Here is a 20,114-nt window from a genome sequence, read left to right as displayed (position 1 = left end):
ATAAGAGAGAGTAAGGAAATGGTGGGCTGGAGAATGAGAGAGTGGCCACTTTCTATAATTAAAAATTATTTTATTAATTTTTAATCCACGTGGCACAAGTATAATGGCCCCGTGAGATCCACGTAAGTAGATAACGGAAAATTTAACAGAAATTAAGACAGTTGTACGTAATTGAAATGAAATAATAGCAAAGGTATGAAGTTGAAATGTTTTAAAGATGTTGTAATTGCACCTAAACTTGAGGGTGCAAAATGTAATTTACCCCTTTTTTTTTTTAAAGTATAAGATTACAGATTACAACGTGGAAATGTACGTGCTTTTTGTATGTATGTGATTGTAAATGCAAGGGAAGTCATAATCGAATTTATCTCAATACTCATTCAAAATAAGTAAACTTTTCCTTAACGACGTTGCAAGTATGTATTTGATAGATACAACTCAACAATAATAGTTTCAACGTGCCAAGAGCATGATGTGCGGTTGTAATCTCTCTTCATTGATAAATAACAAAATAAATTGTTATTGACACTGTCAAAAGATTTTGGGCGCTTCCCCTTGTTTTATTTTTTTTTCACTATATAATAGTGCGAAATTATCCTTTTGGCGAGCTATTTATAATTTCTTTATAGTTTCTACAAGAGATATTGGGGGTGAAGTGATTCAAACACGTCATTTCGAGCGCAAAGGTCAATGCTCTAGGTCACTTTAGCTATAAGCTCTTTGCAAAATGTTGTGCTGAATAAAGACTCGTTTAGATGTACTTTTAAAATGACTAAAAGTACTTTTGGTGAAATTTATTTTGAGTTCTAAAAGCACTTTAAGTGCTCTTTGGAAGAAGCACCATATATCTGTTTTTTGCAGAAAACACTTAAAGCGTTTTTTCAGAATTCACTTTGATTTTTTACTAAGGATTGGTTTCAAAAGTATTTTCATCAAAAATGTTTTTAATTATTTTAAAAACACATCCAAACGAGTTATAAGAATTTTCAACTTATCATAATCTCGAGCGCAAAGGTGATTGAAACAAATAATCTCGAGAGCAAAGGTGATATGCGTTTTTGTCTTAAGTTCATTGTAGGCTGGGCTATACAGCTACACACGCATTCGGATAGTTAAGAAGCGTAGCCCATATTTTGGACCGTTCGCACAGTGAGAAGCCCCATTTTTCGTATGGGCAGTACCTATAGGCTTTTAACTCCATGGCATACGGAACAAGTCCAACAAGTCTTCGCAGTCCAACTGATTTTTTTTTGAAAAAATAATAATAATTAATTACAAACGTTCGCTAAATTAGAATATTTCCAAATGAGATGTCAATTCAAGCATAAAATTTAAATTTGATAGCTTATGTGGCATTTTGACATCTTTTAAAGTTTTGTTCTTCATCCGACATGTCAAATTGAACTATTATTTTATTATTTATTTATTATAATAAATTTATTAAATAAATAATAATAATAATAAAATGCATTTAATACTCAATTAAAAAAAATTGAAGCTGCTATCAATTTTGGCAGTAAGAGTGAGGGGTAGAAATCCATGTCATCATATTAGATTAAACCTGTAAAGCATTGTTGTTATGTTTTTTGAATGTTAGTATTGATTTGAACATTTTGACATCTTTTTTAAAAATGATGTTAGATATGCAGCCAAAATCAGTGGATGATTGTTGTCCTTGTGTTTCATCCTCCATGTGGAATTATTAACATATTGTTCCGATTCCTAATCATAGGGAGGCAAGACCCTCAAATCTTTTAAGTCAATAGTGGACGTTCCATGTACAGCTTTCGCTTACGTGAAGTCCTAATTTTAGTATGGCACAATTATTTGATCAATTATATAAATTTAGCTAACATTTGAAATCAAACTCCCAAGTGTGTTATTATTGATTCAGCTGAGTCATTTGTTTTGCATAAAATTAAAATAAATCAATTATTCGTCCTATAATATGCTTCACAATGACTTATTTTCGTCCTATACTATGCTTCACAATGTCTTATACTATATGAGGTATCCCACATTGAGAATGGTAGGACTAATCCTCCCGAAAAGGCTAAAAGCATTTCGGCTCATTCTTGGCCATAGTCAAATGGCACATATCCGATCTCAAAGCTTTCAACTAGAAAATCATTGATGTTTTTGTCAATTTTGTGCTTTGAACATCTAGATCAGGGAACAAACCTGGCATAAAATTCTACCGCATTTCCACATTACTACTTGATGTGGTTATAAACCCTACCCTTATATGTATGTATGTATGTATGTATGTATATATATGTGTATGTGTATATATTGTGACACGCATGAAAGCGGTACTATGTTCGTGATTGGAGAATGAAGGAGAGTCAGGAGCAGCAACGAAGTGGAGAATGTTTTTGTGGGGAAGCATTGCCCGGTATGATCTGATGCCTCCTAATTCCTAAATACCAATCAAGCCAAACAAGAAAATAAACATATATGGTCCATATAAACTGTTCGATCGACTTGGCCTATCATTGTAGTTAGTTCGTATAAAATACAAGATGCATGTGAGATTGTCATCTGTAACAAGGAAAACACAAAACACATGGAACGGAAGAAACGACATGCGATGGATGGATTAATTGATTGGAAGAAAAGTCGATGGTCTTGGTCTATATTTTGGCCTGCCAGCCCATGTGAGGGGCCGCCGAGCAATCCCAAGTTGTCATCCAAGGACAATGGTTCTCTCTCAGATGGGGTCTGCCTCACCTCTCAGCCAAACAATAAGGCCGCTACTGCCCCTTGCATGCACAACATGCATGCATGGACCACACACCACACCATGCAGTCCATGCACAGGCGTCCAATATCCTATATATCCACTTACATTTTAGTTCGATTGTTGATCTCTCCATCTCCTGTCTCAAGCTAGCTAGTTGGCTACTTCTTATGATCTTATCTATCTCCTTCCTTTGTCCCCACATATATATATTGCACACACACACACACACTTGTTTGCATATATAGATGCTCATCAAGTATTCGTCATGGAGATTTTGTAAAATGAATATAAAAGTTCTTAACGATGCCATTAGTCCGCTGATATTTATTAGTCACTAATAGGTTTTTCACCCAACTCATTATGTATAAGTACAACTAATGTTAGTGACTAGTATGAGTTCTTTTAATTTGTAATTATTTATATATAGTGGCTAATGATTCCTTTTACTCACCCATTTTTGTTCGACTAATAAGATGATTCAGTGTCAAATTTTTTCTAATTAAATTGACAAATGGAATAACATGAAATTAAATACATATATCTCAATAAACTAGAAGTGCAAAAGCTCGTATTTATTGAGCTAAATCATCTTTTACTAATAATATATCACATAATCTCTGAAGATAGTGCGTGTAACTAGTTCCAAGTTATTTAAGCTTCAAGGTTTCCAAATTTTTATTTTTCCTTAGCTAAAGAGCAATAGACAAAGCTTCACATAGTATCCACAGGTATTTAGAATCAACAGCTTGTGGACCATGCATCTGATTAGATTTTGGAACATTATTCATCGTTTGGAATTTATTAGGACATAAAAAGTCCAAATGACAGCAACTTAAAATAACAATATAAATCGGGATTCAGCACCAATATTCTTAAATAATGGCCCAACTAATTAAAGTTACAGGCTGCACCCTTATATAATGGCATCAATATTCTATATTTGAGGATCCGTGAGATTTTTCCATAAGAATTTTCAGATTAATCTTGTGGTAAATTAAGTTATCAACTTAAATAATTTTTCTTATACGAAAACAAAATACTAATTGATAAAACAAAGAAAAAACAAAAGAAGAAGAAGAAGAAAGTTTCACGTTATATTGAATCCCTTATATCTACAAAATCTAGTCCCCTTATCAAATATCTAAACTAAACCTAGCAAATCCAATTGCATAAAACCCTAATAACTTTACACATCCAATTTCATCCAACCTTTTATCAATAATATTCAAACCCAATTAGTAACAAAGCACAAATTTTTTTTTGAGATTGTGTGTTTAGGAAATTGGGATTCCCTTCTTATTGAACGTGTGAACCTTTTTTTATATGAAATTTTTCGACGAAGACGGTAAAATTTTTGAAACATACCCCTCTCCTTTTCTCATATGCGAAAAGAAAAAAAAACGCAAGAGGAGAGAAGGGCAGTGAACAATCAAGAGAGAGATGGAGAGAGGACGTGGATATGCATGAGAAGAGAGACAGTAGGGGAAGAAGACAGAAAGTATCACGCGGGATTTTTTTTTTTTTTTTTTTTTTTAAATTTAATGATTTTGCGAAATAATTGTGTTCCAATGTAACATGAATGATTTAATGTCACATCCCGACCCAGGCCCCCACCATATTCCCGGCTCGACTCTACCATAGCACGATATTGTCCGCTTTGGACCCTGACCACGCCTTCACAGTTTTGTTTCTGGGAACTCACGAGAAATGTCCCAGTAGGTCACCCATCCTAAGAATGCGCTCGCCCGAACTCACTTAACTTCAGAGTTTCGATGGAACCCGAAGCCAGTGAGTTTCCAAAAGGCCTCGTGCTAGGTAGAGATGAGAATATACATATAAGGCTTACATGATCCACTCCCTTGGGCGATGTGGGATATCACAATCCACCCCCCTTAGGGGCTTGACATCCTCATCAACACACTTCCGGCCAGGGATTGGCTGTGATACCAAAATTGTCACATCCCGGTCCAGACCCCCACCACATCCCGGGCTCGACTCCACCGTAGCACGATATTGTCCGCTTTGAGCCCCAACCACGCCCTCACGGTTTTGTTTTTGGGAACTCATGAGAAACTTCCTAGTGGGTCACCCATCCTGAGAAGGCTCTCGCCTGAACTCGCTTAACTTCAGAGTTCCGATGGAACCCGGAGCCAGTGAGTTCCCAAAAGGTCTCGTGCTAAGTAGAGATGAGAATATACATATAAGGCTTACATGATCCACTCCCCTGGACGATGTGGGATGTCACATTTAAGTTAATAGCTTAGTCTACCATAAGATTTCTCTTAGGATTCATATGAAACAGGAGCTCACATATCCTAAAATAACAACAGTATTAGTCCAGTTTTTTTAAAGTTAGGGCAATTATATTGGTATTGGTCTCAAGATCTACGCTTTTTTGGTCAACTATGTCTTCTGATGCATTAAACTGGTATACGTCTCTCTAACTTGTTCGGTGCTTAGAATTGAATTGTATATCCTAATCACTATGTTTAAGTTACGTTTAAAAAAGTAAAAAGAAACTTGAATGTTAAAAATGGATTGCTAATTGCTTAAGCTTTTAATCTTCATATAAAAAGGTAAGATTACAAGAAACAAGTCTCTAATCCTTTATCAATTACTAAAATCCGAAACATATCTTGAATTTTATGTTGTCCAATTCGATCCAATCTTAAGCACAAAAGGGGTCACAAACCTTTTCGTGCAAATAAATCAAGCATGGGTCTGGAGCAAACCGAGCAAAGATCCCTTCTAATTTTCTGTAACCTCTAATTATACATAGTTTCGATTTAATTGTACGCATCATCAGAATTTCACTAATTTACAAAGAGTTTCTGGTTGGATTCGGAAAAGGACAGGTAATATCACATGCATGCACATCCTCCTCAATCTTATCCTTCTCGCTGGATCGTAGCTAGAAACAAAACATATAACGTAGATCCTTCATGTATTACTTTCATGTCCCTTATGATTAGAATATTCCCGTGCTATATATCAAGACATTGAAGAGTGAACGTACTTAGTTGACAAATAAAATATCGACTCTCATGTAAAGAGGCATTCTTGTAGTCCATGTTCTGAGTTTGAGTCCCCATCCTAGCATTTATATTGTTTGTACTTAAAACAAATCTGGCATATATATATGCGTGTGTGTTACCTGATTCAAGTATTTTTATTGACTTAACAAAATACATAAAAATATATACTTATATTATATAGGGACGAATGCGTGGCACCACATTTTTTACACAAGTTTTGTAGAGCTAACTTCATAATGAATTTTAACGATCTGAACCGTCTATCTTTTAGGTCTTCTCTCAAAAATCATGCCTCCCATAAATCATCAAAATCTGAAATCATATGACCGTTGAATTAAGAATTTAGGGTTTATTTGTAAAAACATATTCATCAAATTTTCACACTACATATGAATGTCTTAATTATTTTTTATTTGTCTAATTTTTCATAAGGATGATCTATAAATGATATTTTAAAAAATAAAACGATTCGAATCGTTGAAATACGTTATGAAATAGACCCCATAAAACATGTGCCAAAATCTGAATAAAAATAGTAGTATCACATATCCGCTTCCTATATATAATATAAGTCTAAGCATGCATATTTCTTAAGCCAATATACTTCTTGGGTGTGTTTAGTTGTCTAAGCCGGATCTCTATTCTCTACTGTTCCCACCTTCTACGCCATCAAATGGGGCATGATTAATTTAAGCAAATTACATTCCAAAAGTTAACATCGCGATTACCAAAAAAAAAAAAGTTAACATCGCTCCACCATATACGTACCGACTCTGCTATTGCAGATGCAGACTGTTATGTTATGCAAAAGCAAAAACTAAAACTGATAATATTCCAAACACAATGCTCAGCTGTTGGCTTTATACTATACATTTAAATTTAATAATTAATCTTATTTTGTAAGATATAATCCATATACTGCCTCATTTTTTATGACCCTTAAAACTAAACATTTGCAACTAGAACTTCATTTTTCTGAATTTCAAATAGAAAGAAGGATATATAATTTCACTTGTGTGATCTCAACAGAACTACATAAGTGCGAAAGCAACAGCACATTGCCGGATAGTGCCAAACCGATTGAAAAAAAAAAAAAAACATGTCACATGAATCCAAACTTATTTAGTGATATTTCCTTCAAATTAGGGCTATATATCCTATTTATGGTGTATGCCAGTATAATTTGAATTTTCTACCGGCTTCTATCACGAGATAGTTTTCACTATACTCAGAACATTGTTGTGGCTTTACTATTTAACTTAAATTATGATAATGTGTATTTGCTTTTTATTAATATATTCTAAAAACAAAAATTATTAATTAACTATATCGCTCACTTATAAAATGAAACACCACAAGACATGTGTTGATAATAAATCTCACATTGATGAGAAATGGAACTTGCATAGGCTTACAAGTAAGTTTGACTACTCCTCGTAATACCAAATGGTTTTATGGTGAAGTTTTTACTTTCTTCATGACAATTTGTCCCACTTGTGAAGTCTAACCGACACATTTGTTCCACGTCACCCAGTTTGTGTTGTCCACATGCTAAGTTTGTAAATTCGCCACATGTGAGAGAGCTTGTTGAGAATGAATTTTACATTGATGAGAGGATGAACTTTGCATGAATTTATGTCACATCCCGGCCTAGGGTCCACCACATCCTGGGACTGCTCCACCACTGTAGCACGATATTGTTTGCTTTGGGCCCCGACCACGCCCTCATTGTTTTGTTTTTGGGAACTCAGACGAGAACTTTCCAGTGGATTACCCATCATGGGAGTACTCTCGCGCACTACTTGCTTAACCTTGGAGTTCCTATGAAATCCGAAACTAGTGAGCTTCCAAAAAGCCTCGTGCTAGACGCCTTGATTTCGGTTGGGATGTGTCAATTTATAAGTAAGTTATTACGCTCTATATTATCAATTAATTTACAGTAAAACCTCAACTTTATTCTAAATGCATGTATTTCGTAAACACAAAAAATTTTCTCTTCATTCTTTTCATTATTATTCTCATTCATTTGAACTTAAATCACGGGGACTTTTCTTTCTCTTTTTCTTTTAACACCAACAGACCAACTTGGAGCCCTTTCTGTCTCTCAGTAAAAAAAGTATATTCAGATTCCGTAATATTGTGGCATAGCATGCCTTAACCCTTGGTAGGGAGAGATGGAATAGGATCCTCTCTTGATTTATTTTGTGAGAATCCGAATGATAAATCAATCGTGTATATTTATCGTATATTGTGAAGTTAGAAATAATTTCAAAATTTTAATTTAAAATTAAATATAAATAATACATAACGAAAACTGACCACACAACGTACAATAAATGAACATAATTTATTAATTTCTGAATTCTCACAAAAAGATTTGGAAGAGGATCCTTGTCCGGGAGAGATAGCTAAGGGGTCGACTTTCAACGACCCTACTGGCCCAGCTAAATGGACTACATTGGCATATCACTGATTAGCATTAGGTTTAGGGTTTATTCTTTCACAAGGAGCAAATGAACAGCCCCGATAATTAAAGGATGACAAAAGCTGAATCAAACGGGGTAGTGGGTTCTAATCTCGACTAGCACATCAAGTAAATCTGAAGTGAAAAAAAAGCATCGTCCGCATGTCGACCCGAATCCAACCTAATTTTTCTGCTTTAGCGAGAAGAGACAGTCTTGCTAGATTTGGTTAATCGAGTACTCCAAGCATCGTGTCGCACGATTACCTTTGTTTTGAAAAAATAATTTACGGAGCATAAGTACAATGTTACCGCATGTGATGTTTCATGTCAATTATACAACATTACATGCAATCTTTTTTTTTACAGATTTTGTTAAATTTACCGCGAGACGCGAAAGTAGATTTGTACCCATGATTATAGATCTTCTTCCCCTTGCGATCACATGCCCTTGTAGCCTTTAGAAACTAGGGTTTTCTCTTTCTCCTTTCGAATCATTTTTTTACCCGCAGAATCTGCACTGCAGTTAGATGCTCGATCGATCTCCTTGGTGACGTTAGTTACATGTGGAATATATGCGTAGTGGTCGTACGTGTATGTATTCCCAATCTTCATGCATGGCACATTGCCTAACATGCATATTAATTACTTATACAAGTTTTGGATAAGATAATATTAAGATGCACCCTTAATTAAGTTGTAAACCTTCCCATCATTAGTAGCCGACTGGCTCTTGGCAACGTGGCCTGCTAAGTAACCTAATTTGTTTTGTGTATGGCTTCTCATGTGGCATCTGAATTTCTATGCTTCTATGCATGTGCATTCTGCATTGTCCAAAACTACAAATTAATTTCAATATTCCAACCGATATATATAAATTTTACAAATTAGGGTTCAATTATTATTCAAGAAAAGCATCTCTGAACACCTCAACAGACAACAGAAGAATTTCATTCTCACTAACAATAAAATTATGATTATGTTTTATAATTAGCCCAAGGGGATAGTTGGTTTGGTAACTTAGAAGTGTTGCAATCGCAACGGCACTCAAAAGGGCCTAAATCTCGAGACTTATGCCTTGATTTAACTGTTGCACGAGTTAGGAGGCGAATTCACGCTACTAGAATTTTGTTTTCTTTCATCCAGAATAACATTCACTTTGAGATTGTTGAGAGTACGTGACAAAGGAGGAGATGATTTATCAATGTATAACAAAAGTCATAAACCAATTAAGTGAACAATGCATCGACATTGTATTTATACTTCGAAACTAAATTGATAACATGTAATGATAGTTCTTTATAAAAGAAAGGAGAAATCAGGTTATTATCGCACCTTTTCAACTCCATTGATTGAAACCTTATTCATTTTTAATTTTTGTCTTAAATGTCAAAATGGTCCCTGTGTTATAGCCATATGGCCAATTTAGTATTCGTGTTTTCAATTTGGCTAATTTAGTCCTTATGTTTATCTCTGTTAGCCAATTAAGGAGATTTCATTCAATATCTTTTAAAAAATTCATAAGAAAAATTGTGACAGCCTGTCTCGGATTATTCGTACCATATGTTGAAATGACGATTTTGCCCCTAGTGATTTTGTTTCGTTGTGTGGTTGTTTTGGGGATTTGGTTGGCTATATCTGGACCACACACACACCCACACTCTCATTCTCATATTCTGCCCTGTCCTGAGTCTCTCTCTCTCTCTCTCTCTCTCTTTCTCTTCTTCTTCTTACGTACGGACAAGGATCAAAACACTCGAAAACGTCACGGATCGAAGTAAAGAACTATACCATTGTGCTCGTGAGTTCCAAAAACAAAACTGTGAGGGAATGGTAAGCCCAAAGCGAACAATATCGTGCTACTGTGGTGGAGCGGGCTTGGGAAGTGATCCGCCCTGGGCGGGGATGTGACAAAAACCATATGAGAAATAATTACCCTTTTTCTTTACATAAAAATGCAAATTGATGAGAAATAACACATATAAGAAATAAAACTTCTAATCTGAAAAATGATTAAGGTTGTGACATAGAAAATAGGGGATAATGTTAGGGAGAAGGTCGGAGAGTTGGGAGGAGAATAATTTTTCTTTTAATTTTTAATTTTATTTCATTTTAAATATTTTAAATCCAATAAATTATAATATTATAAATAAGTTTATAATATATATATATTATAAAAATTAGATGGAAATGTCCTTAATTGGCTAACAAAGATAAACACAAGTCCAGATTGTCCAGATTGAAAACACATGGACTAAATTGACCCAATGACTAAAACACAGGGACCATTTTAATATTTAAGCCTCAATTTTTCATCAAGATCCCTCCGTTTTAATAAACGTCATTAATTATTTCATTAATAAAATATTTTACATGTCAAGATAATTAAATTTTATTTCTAAATATATTCATTTAGTGTTAGAAACGTTACATTTGATATAATATATATTTATGGCTAAATTTTGCATCTTATATTTTTATTTTTAATTTGTACCCATTTTAATTTGCTATCATTTTTTTAAATTGTACCAATTTTCTTTTTAGTTTTAGTTTGTATCCATATATTAATTTCTTTTTGGGTCCATATTTTTCAAACTTTTATTTGTACTCATTTTTTTTTAACCTTTTATTTGCACCAATAGTTTGCTAATAATGTACCCATTTGTCTTGAAAAATGTACCACTTTATTATATGTAACATATACCATTTATTATTATATTTTTTTTGTAAGTACCTTTTTTTTTTTTTTTTTTTAAATGTTAAATGTACCCATTTTCTAATGTAAGAGCTATTAATTTTTTTAATATGAAATGTACCCATTTTTTTTAATATAAAACTTACCACCTTTTTTTTGTAAAAAATGTACCAACTTTTTGTATGTAAAATGTACCGTATAAAAATTTTCAATTTTTTTTTATGTAAAATGTCATTAGTATAAGTAATGACAAATCATGGGTTTTATTTAAATACAATTTATCTTAATGACAAATCATGTCATTAAGATAAATTATAATTTTTTATATAAGTATAATTTATTTTTTAATATTTTTAATTCCACAAATCTTGATTTTTATTCAAAATCTCATTAATATAAGTAACTACAGATATCAAAATTTAATTTAAAATTATAATAACCTACATAGAAATGCATTATTGCATTAATTTCAAGGACTTCATTCAAAAACTGAAAACCAACAAGGTTTGAGTAAAAAAACATTGATAAATAGAAACTGCATCCAAAACCACCCTTAAAGAAAATTTCAAATATTAACAATGACATATTGACCGTTTATTATTTAAATATGTTTGAGACTTATTTTTGTAAACGTTAAATACGCTAGGCATGTTTGAGACATACTTTTGTGACGTTTTATGACAATTAAAGTGTTTGCAAAAGCATTTGACAAAAAAAGTTTAAAAATTTGTTATAAATCGTAAAAACGTTTTCTAAGAAAGTATAATCAACAAGCACTAAAACAATTGGATATTTAATAAACAAATATTTATAATAAAATTAATTGTATTCAAACAATATATTTTCTAAGATGTATTTTTTATCATGCTCTGGGTTATAAAATATTTCGGATGTTTTAAAATGTTAAATTTTTATTTAAAAAGTATAAAAGTAAAAATTTAATGGTTAAAACATTGAAAGCTTAAACACTGCTAAGAAACACATATAATTTGGTCCTAACAAGACCCACACTGAAAAAATTCAGTGCGAGAAACTTGGTAGTTTTTCTTTTCCCCGCGAAAAAAGCGAAAAAAAGAAAGAACTTACCGAGATGTTGACTGCACACGGCCCCTGTACTTAGTCCAGTCGACACTCCTCCCCCTCAAACATTTAAAAACCCCAGAGACCACTCCAACTGACACATCCCCCATAACTCTGCCGCCAAATCACTCTCCCACCCACACCCACCACCGCGTCAACCGCCTCCCCCTTCATCTCCCCCCATTCCCAATGCCCACAATCTGACCTCCTCCCTCAGTTTTCCAATTCACTGCGGCATTACATCAAACACCTAGCAATCTTCCATGGCGTCTCTCTCCCGGCGAGCCTCCTTCTCCAGCTCGCCCCAGCCAACCGCCGCATCTTCCACTCCGGATCTGAAGCACCGGGTCATCACCTGCCTCAACAAGCTCGCCGACCGCGACACTCTCGCCATGGCCTCCGCCGAGCTCGACTCCATTGCTCGAACCCTCGCACCCGACTCCTTCGCTACCTTCCTCATTTGCATTCACAACACCGACTCTTCCACCAAGCCACCCGTCCGCAAGCAATGCGTTTCGCTCCTCACCCTGCTGTCGAACTCCCACGGCGACGCCCTTGCTCCCTTTTTGTCTAAGATGATCTCCACCGTCGTCCGCCGTCTCCGCGACCCCGACTCCGTCGTCCGATCCGCTTGCGTGGAGGCAGTTTCCGCCATGTCGTCCAAGATCACGACGCCGGCTTTTTCGTCGTCGTTCTTAAAGCCATTGATGGACGCTCTGGCCACGGAGCAAGACTTGAACTCTCAGATCGGCTCGGCGCTGTGTCTGGCCGGGGCGATCGATTCCGCGCCTGACCCGGACCCAGTTCAGCTGAAGCGGAGCTTGCAGCGGCTCGGGAAGCTGGCGAAGAGCGAGAGTTTCAAGGCCAAGGCGGCACTGCTGGTGCTTGTTGGGAGCATTGTTGGTGCCGGTGGCGCATCTAGCCAAGGCGCGTTGGACTGGCTTGTGCCCTGCGGGGTTGAGTTCTTGAGGAGCGAGGACTGGACAGTGAGGAAGGCCGCGGCCGAGGCGCTTGGGAAGGTGGCTACGGTGGAGACAGATTTGGCGCCGCTTTATAAATCTTCGTGCTTGAATGCCTTGGAAAGTCGGAGATTTGATAAGGTATATTGCCTTCCCTACCTCCCAAATCGGTTGTTTGAGGCTCTGTTTGGTTGCTGAGAAAGGGTAGGAGAAGAGGAAAAGTATTGTGATTTCAATCCTATCAACTATTTACTTTTCTTTTTCTTAATAATTTTTTGCTGGAATTTTAGTAGTTCGTTCTTTTAACAGGTGAAGGTAGTCCGGGAGACTATGAACCAGGCATTGGAGTTGTGGAAGGTTCTTCTTGCCGGCGATTCTGAAGAGATTCCTGCTCCAATTCAATCCAGATCTTCAACTGGTAAAGGCTTTTTCTTTGTTTCAGAAACACCAAAATGTAGCAATAAACGCCTGCAAGTTCTTTACTTGTTCAGTAATTTGATCAAACGGTTTTAGATTTATGACATGAGAAAGGAAACGAAAAGCGAAATAGAATTTTTTCACCATGAATCTGAATTCAAAAGCTATTTTTGAAGTATGAAATTGTTGTTACTATGGTGTTAGTTTGTCCAATTTGAGTAAGCTCTGTTGTGGTCTTCATCCTGCTCTATAATCTTTAAAGTTAAACAACTTTAGAACCTGTCTAATCTCATGTAATCTTATGTTTTCTTATGGATTTTTTTACCTATGGGACCAGATAATGGGATTGGTCGATGCTCTCCTCCGTCATTGAAAAGTTCCGATGATGCCGGTTTTAGGACTCCTCAACCAAAGAAAACAGTCCCCACAAACAGGTCCCCTCCATCAGATGCTTCTTTGGTGACCACAGCTAAAAAGGGAAATCCTTTAAGTAGAAGCGATAGAAACCCAGACGCAGCCGTGTTCTATAAGCAGGACCATAAGAAACCCTCTGATTGGAAAATTGAAATTGCTACGCCAAACTCCCTCTCTTTGACGGTGACTCATAAGGATGATATTGTTAGGAGTGACTCTAGAGATCCGGATTCAGGAAAGAATGACCACATTGGAAATGGCAAGCCAGAAACTAATCACTTACTCTTTAGTAAGAATCATGGTGAAAAAGTACACAGATTTGGTAGTTTAAAATCTGGGTCACGTGTTGTTCCATTTAATGATGACGAGAACTATGACTCAGATATTGTAGTAGGAAATGCTGCAGAAGAAGTTTATGAGAACCAAAAGGATGCTGAGGATCTCAGTTTGATCCGTGAACAACTTATTCAGATTGAAAACCAGCAGTCCAGTTTATTAAACCTACTCCAGGTAGGTTCCTGATACTTGTTCACCTTTTCTCTCTTAATAAAAATGTAAATTGCACCACAACCCGAGGCATTACTTTCTTATTGTCATCTTTTTTACTTTATCTTTAGGGTGGTGGTGGTGTTATTGTTATTCAAAGACTCAAAGTTACTCTGCCTTACTTCTCATTACTCATTAGGCTCCAACCGCCCCATTGTTGCCTGGTCTTGGCAAACTTAAAATTTGATAATGGGGAATGGGATAGTGCAGGCATTTCTAGTTAGTCTTGTAATCTTAAGTTTTTTTTTTGGACGAAGTTTAGTCCTACTATTTATCTTGTAGTCTCTGCTTGCTGACTTTGTTAGTCAGTTATTGTATTTTCAAAGTTTCATTCTTAAAAATCGTATCCTGTTGCGAACTTGAGGCTTTAGGACAATATTAAATTATACGTAGTGATGTATAATGTTAAAGAAGCTTCTGGTCTGCTACTGAATCCCTTTTTCTACTTGTATACAGAGATTTATTGGGAGCTCTCAGAGTGGGTTGAATGCTCTTGAGTCACGTGTACACGGCCTTGAGATGGCTCTTGATGAAATATCATACGATTTGGCAATATCAAGTGGAAGGGTCCCAAACACAGAATCTGCAGAAAATACATGCTGCAGGCTGCCTGGTGCAGAATTCTTGAGTTCCAAGTTCTGGCGTAGAACAGATGGGCGGTGTACTACTTCAAGGCTCACTTCTGGAACCATTCCCTCACTCAACGCTGTGCCTAACATACCTAACAAAAATACAAGTACTGAATCGTGTACTTTTGACCGTGAAAGGTTTCAGCACCAAAGTAGGAGTGCATTTACTGGTTACTCGGTGGCAGAAATCCAAGATGCTGAGAGGGTTCAAGTTTCCAATGCTAGTTGTTATGATGGGGTATCGCCAACTACTTGTACACCATCAAGGAACCTGAACAAAAGGTAAGGATAATTAATCTTAGCACTTTATCTTTTACTTCTAGTTGTTACATTATATTTTCTTGTCTGCCTATTCACAGACTGGTAGTTTCTTTTTTTCGTCATTCATAATTAGCTGGAGTTTCGGTCAAAGTAATTCCCATGCGGAAACTCATAGTGGATCTTTTGCAACACTTTCATGATTCATGAGTATGTCTTTCTACTGAAAATGTCAACTTCCCACAAATTTCGTGAAAGCGTTCCAAATTCATCACCTCCAGTGGGCCACTGGCAAGCTATGATGCATATTAAGCATCTGTTTACTGCTTTGGTAATATTTTACTGATTACCTCTGAAAGTTGAACAAAATTCTTCCAAGACATTGCAAAACTTTAATAAAGTTATTAGGATTTAAATCCCGCAACTATTTACTGCAATAGTTCTATTTTTTGTTTGTTGAAATTAGATTAAACTGTTGCTACGTTACACACACATTGTTTAGTGAAAGGGAGCCAGATAAAAAGCCTATACCCTTTCCATGTCCTGCCATCATATACAGCTTATCTGTAAAAGAAAATAGGTTCTCAATTCCGCAGCTTCCCACATCGAAGGAAATCAGTCTAGCACAAGTGCGTAAACAATCTTGTGCCTCCCCACCCATTACCTGAAATAGTTTAACTCGTTGGAAGTTTTTTTTTATTTTAATTTTCTTCAAAACGTAGGAAGTTATGATTGCTTAAAGTTTGTAATGTTCACTTTTTCCTCACAGAAATGATTTCTAACTCGCCTGTCTTCTTTCTCAGATCATCTGCTTAGAGAGAACGAAAGTGGAAATTGTTTGATGGGTCAATTTCGCTCTGGATACAACCATCATACTGTGGGTCATCGAAGGACCCGAACACATTAAATTGAAGGCGGATGCCGATCAAGTCGATATGTAGGTGCCCATAATTTATGAGATTTCTAAATCAATGTAGCATTTGATGCGCCGGGAGCATAGGGCTCTCCTGCTACATGTTACTCAGAGTAGTCTTTTATAACATGTGTTCTATTTATTACTAACCTGCACCATTGCCGGTAAAGGGAAGGAAGTTAATCTGTACAGATCCAAGTTTGCTCATCTTTTCTTGGATTGCTTGTACTTGCTGTATATGATCAATAAGTTTTTTAACGCTATAAATATACAAGTGGTATTGGAAAAGATAAACGCTCTTAATTATTTTTGGCTAGAAATTCAGAAACCTATTAGAACAAAAGAACGCGGGCTGCAAAATTGAAGCATGCCATCTCACACAAAAGCATAAGGTAAAACTATAAGGAGGCCAGCTGGTTTTAGATTCAAGCAATCCGAGCATAGTGGACAATCTACGGTTCATATGGCTGACTCCGTTTTGTAGGATAAAATTTGATTGTTGTCGTGGTTTTATAAAAAGCCCATGCATGAACATGATGTAAACAAATAAAGCCCATAAGAGATTAAACAATCTTCTCGCGTTTAGGAATGGCCCAAACAAACACTACAGGTAGGGCTGTATGGACTTTTAATTTTCCGGTTATAACCTTCTTTTTTTTTTTTTTAAATAAAAGCAACAGACGAAATTAAACGAGAGCGTGTAGCAGGAGAAAAATGGATGTGTGGTTATTATTTCGCGGGTGTCATAAAATATGGAAGGTTCTTTCGTGCTCAGTAAGAGCAAGTTCTATCTATGGATTCCTATGATGCTCCCAACTGTTTTTGTCATGTCCACTAGGACTCCGTAGTCTCCATTTATGTGTTTCGAACCGATCGGCAGAGTTGTTGTGGTAAACATGTTTTTGAATGCTTTCATTAGTGTGCCCTAGGCCATAATAAAATCTATGTTAATCAGACAGTCCTATCGAAAATTTTACCCCTGATCCAGGAGTATAACGAAAAATTGAGAAGTTTTGTTTATATGCTGCAGTCACCAAATGTTTTGAGTGCATATAGAAACCTCTTTTATCTCTAGGTGACTAGGTCGGTCAGAAAATGACATAATCATTTTTTTTTTTAAATAATGACGTTAGTGGGTTAAATTGTTAGTTGTTAGGAGATAAAGAGATCCGTAGAAATCGAACCCATATCAAAAAACATGAACAAGATTACTTTCTACCACTACGAAAAAACGCCATCTGCAAATTGGCTCTTTTCGACCATTTTTGGTGCTGGACCACGCCAGACAGGCTTATCACATACTCACACACCGTTCACTTGTCCGACTTATAAAAAAAAATTGCAAATATTCTAATATTTTCATAACATGCTCACAGTAAAGGACCAAATTTCAATATATATATATACTTCCACTGATTAAAAAATATATATATTTCCACTTGAACTGAATTTTTTATTTTTGTTAGAGGACCAATACCTAATTTCATAAACTTTTTGCTTATTTTTTAATTAATAATTGAGCAAGACTTGTTCTTGGTGTAACTAATAGAAAATTAATAATATACCCCAAAATGCCAAATGTATTCGTATCTACGGTCCTATTAATATTAAAAAGGCTAAAATACTTACCGTCGTTTTCTAAATTGTTCAAACCTGTCAAGCACCCAAAAGTATTTTCTTAATTTTTAAAAGTTACAAAGAAAAAATAATTGTTTTTGACCCAATTATAATCAAGCAATATTATTATTTTTTCCTGCAATTATATTCAGTATTCAGTGTAGCTAAATGCTACTCATAATGAGTATTTAAAATATTAATATAAGTGGAAATATTGATATGCAAATTGATGGGAATATAGAGTGGATATATCGATATACAGGTATTCTTCAACGGAAATTATGAAAATTTGCAATGGGATGTGTATATCAACTTATTCATATTTAGTTGAAATTAGAGAAAATTTTCTCAAAAAAAAAAAAAAAAAAATCAAAAGTGCAAAATCTGTAATGGATTCTAGCAAAATTTTTATAGTAAATCAGTAAATATCATTGATATTCATTAATTTTTCTATATCTCGCCAATATAGGATGAAGTTTATGTTTCGTGGATATTTTAAACACTGCTCATAATTTGATAGGAAAAGTTTGCTAATGGAGTTGCGTCATGGATTAATTTCCCTTCATTTATCATTAGTTTCTTTCGGCCATCCTTTTTACAATTGGTTTTATTCGTTGGGTTATGTAATTACTATGTTGATTTAGACCACAAAACCCATCAGAATCAACACTTTAACTTGATGATTTTAGGGTTTGGTTGCATGAAAGTCTTTGTATTCGAATCTTCTATGGTGCGTTGATAACCAATGTGAAAGTGAGTGCTTCACACAATTAAGTTATAACTGTTTTGAGATTTAAAATGACTATGTGAGTCTTTCCGTTTCCCCAAAAAATACGCTGTCGTGACGAAAACACTAACCGATTTTTTTTTTTCTTAAAAAAAAAAAAAATTTGAATTAACAAAGATGCGTAGAAAAAGAAAGGTGTAATTCATTTCCCAACTTTTATACAATTTGGTTAACTCCAATTTTCTAAAATGTGTTGCTGACGTTATTGATGTTGTTGAAACTTTCATCTTACTGTTGGTGATTTGTCGTCAATATTATCACTAATAAATTCGACTTCAAACGTGCAAATAACTGCAACGCAAAAGAATTAGTCAAAAATCACGCTCTGTTTATTAAGGATTCTGAAGATATCTGAATTGTGTTCATTCATTGCATATCATGCAGTAAAAAATCATTTTAAATATTTTTATTTCAAATTAAACACAAACAGTACTTGACAATAACTGATCGCACGATATACGAATAATGAACACAATTCAAGGATCCTTAAGATCCTCACCAAAATGATCCGAAGAGGTTCCTGTTGGTCTTTTTAAGTTCAAAATCGTTTAGAAGTATTTTTAAAATGATTGAAAGTAGGGTTGGGTTCGGTTGGCAAACCATGCCAAATTCTTTATGCCACCTATTAGCCACATATACATAATTATCAAAAATCAAGTACCGCTAGCCAACCGTCCTCTTGCGGTTGCCAAAAATCGGTTTAGCCAAAATTATTGGTTGGTTCGGTTGGTATATAGCACAACCGGTGGTTTGCAAATAAGGAAGTGTGGATAATAACCGTAGGTTTGCAAGAGTAAGATCAACATTTGGGTGCTGTGAATACGATTACATTTGTGGACAACAACCGTAGGTTTGTTACTTCCAGCGATGATAAGTCGCTTAGTGTATGGGAGTTTGGGATCCATGTGGTTATTAAGTATATTAGTGAGCCTCACATGCATTCCATGCCATCAATTTCGCTGCACCCCAATTCCAATTGGCTTGCAGCATAGAGTATGAACAATCAGATTCTGATTTATAGCAGTAGGGATAAGTCAATCATGTATTTTTTAAACCCTAAAATTAAGGAGTCATTTGTAACATCCCACATCGCCCAAGGGAGTGATCCATAAATGTATATTCTCATCCCTACCTAGCACGAGGCCTTTTGGGAGCTCACTGGCTTCGGGTTCCGTAGGAACTCCGAAGTTAAGCGAGAAGGGGGCTTGAGCAATCCCATGATGGGTGACCCACTGGGAAGTTGCTCGTGAGTTCTCAAGAACAAAACCGTGAGTGAATGGTAAGCCCAAAGCAGACAATATCGTGCTACGATGGTGGAGCGGGCCCGGGAAGTGGTCCCACCCGGGCCGGGATGTGACAGTTGGTATCAGAGCCTAACCCTGGTCGCGTGTGTGCCGACGAGGACGTTGGGCCCCTAAGGGGGGTGGAGTGTAACATCCCACATCACCCAGGGGAGTGATCCATAAATGTATATTCTCATCCCTACCTAGCACGAGGCCTTTTGGGAGCTCACTGGCTTCGGGTTTCGTAGGAATTCCGAAGTTAAGCGAGAAGGGGCTA

At 35.9% G+C, this 20,114-nt stretch overlaps 1 protein-coding gene across 3 annotated transcripts; it reads left to right on the top strand.

The window, feature by feature from the left end:
* Positions 1-12,221: 12,221 nt before the first annotated feature.
* Positions 12,222-16,439, top strand: LOC103950910 (TORTIFOLIA1-like protein 4). 3 transcript variants are annotated; one of them, XR_007253719.1, is made up of 6 exons: positions 12,222-13,114; positions 13,283-13,391; positions 13,728-14,314; positions 14,807-15,261; positions 15,374-15,568; positions 16,041-16,439. XR_007253719.1 is itself a non-coding variant. In XM_048572194.1 (6 exons), exons 1-5 carry the CDS (start codon positions 12,278-12,280, stop codon positions 15,438-15,440), a joined length of 2,055 nt encoding a protein of 684 aa, XP_048428151.1. In that variant the 5' UTR covers positions 12,222-12,277; the 3' UTR covers positions 15,441-15,447; positions 16,041-16,439. The 3 variants fall into 3 exon arrangements, 2 of the variants coding, with proteins under 2 accessions (XP_048428151.1, XP_009360433.3); XM_048572194.1 differs by having other exon boundaries at positions 15,374-15,447; XM_009362158.3 differs by lacking the exon at positions 15,374-15,568.
* The last annotated feature ends 3,675 nt before the right edge of the window (positions 16,440-20,114 follow it).

The sequence above is a fragment of a genome, unplaced genomic scaffold (assembly GCF_019419815.1).
Source record: "Pyrus x bretschneideri cultivar Hongxiangsu unplaced genomic scaffold, Pyrus_bretschneideri_v1 Contig6, whole genome shotgun sequence".
Lineage (NCBI taxonomy): Eukaryota > Viridiplantae > Streptophyta > Magnoliopsida > Rosales > Rosaceae > Pyrus > Pyrus x bretschneideri.
Note: the sequence above shows the minus strand (reverse complement) of the source record. Positions and strands in the feature narration are given on the sequence as shown.

Coding starts and splice junctions, on each gene's coding strand:
- LOC103950910 (XM_048572194.1), top strand. CDS start 12,278: ATGGCGTCTCTCTCCCGGCGAGCCTCCTTCTCCAGCTCGCCCCAGCCA. Junction 13,115..13,282: donor AAAGTCGGAGATTTGATAAG/GTATATTGCCTT, acceptor TTCTTTTAACAG/GTGAAGGTAGTCCGGGAGAC. Junction 14,315..14,806: donor GTTTATTAAACCTACTCCAG/GTAGGTTCCTGA, acceptor ACTTGTATACAG/AGATTTATTGGGAGCTCTCA.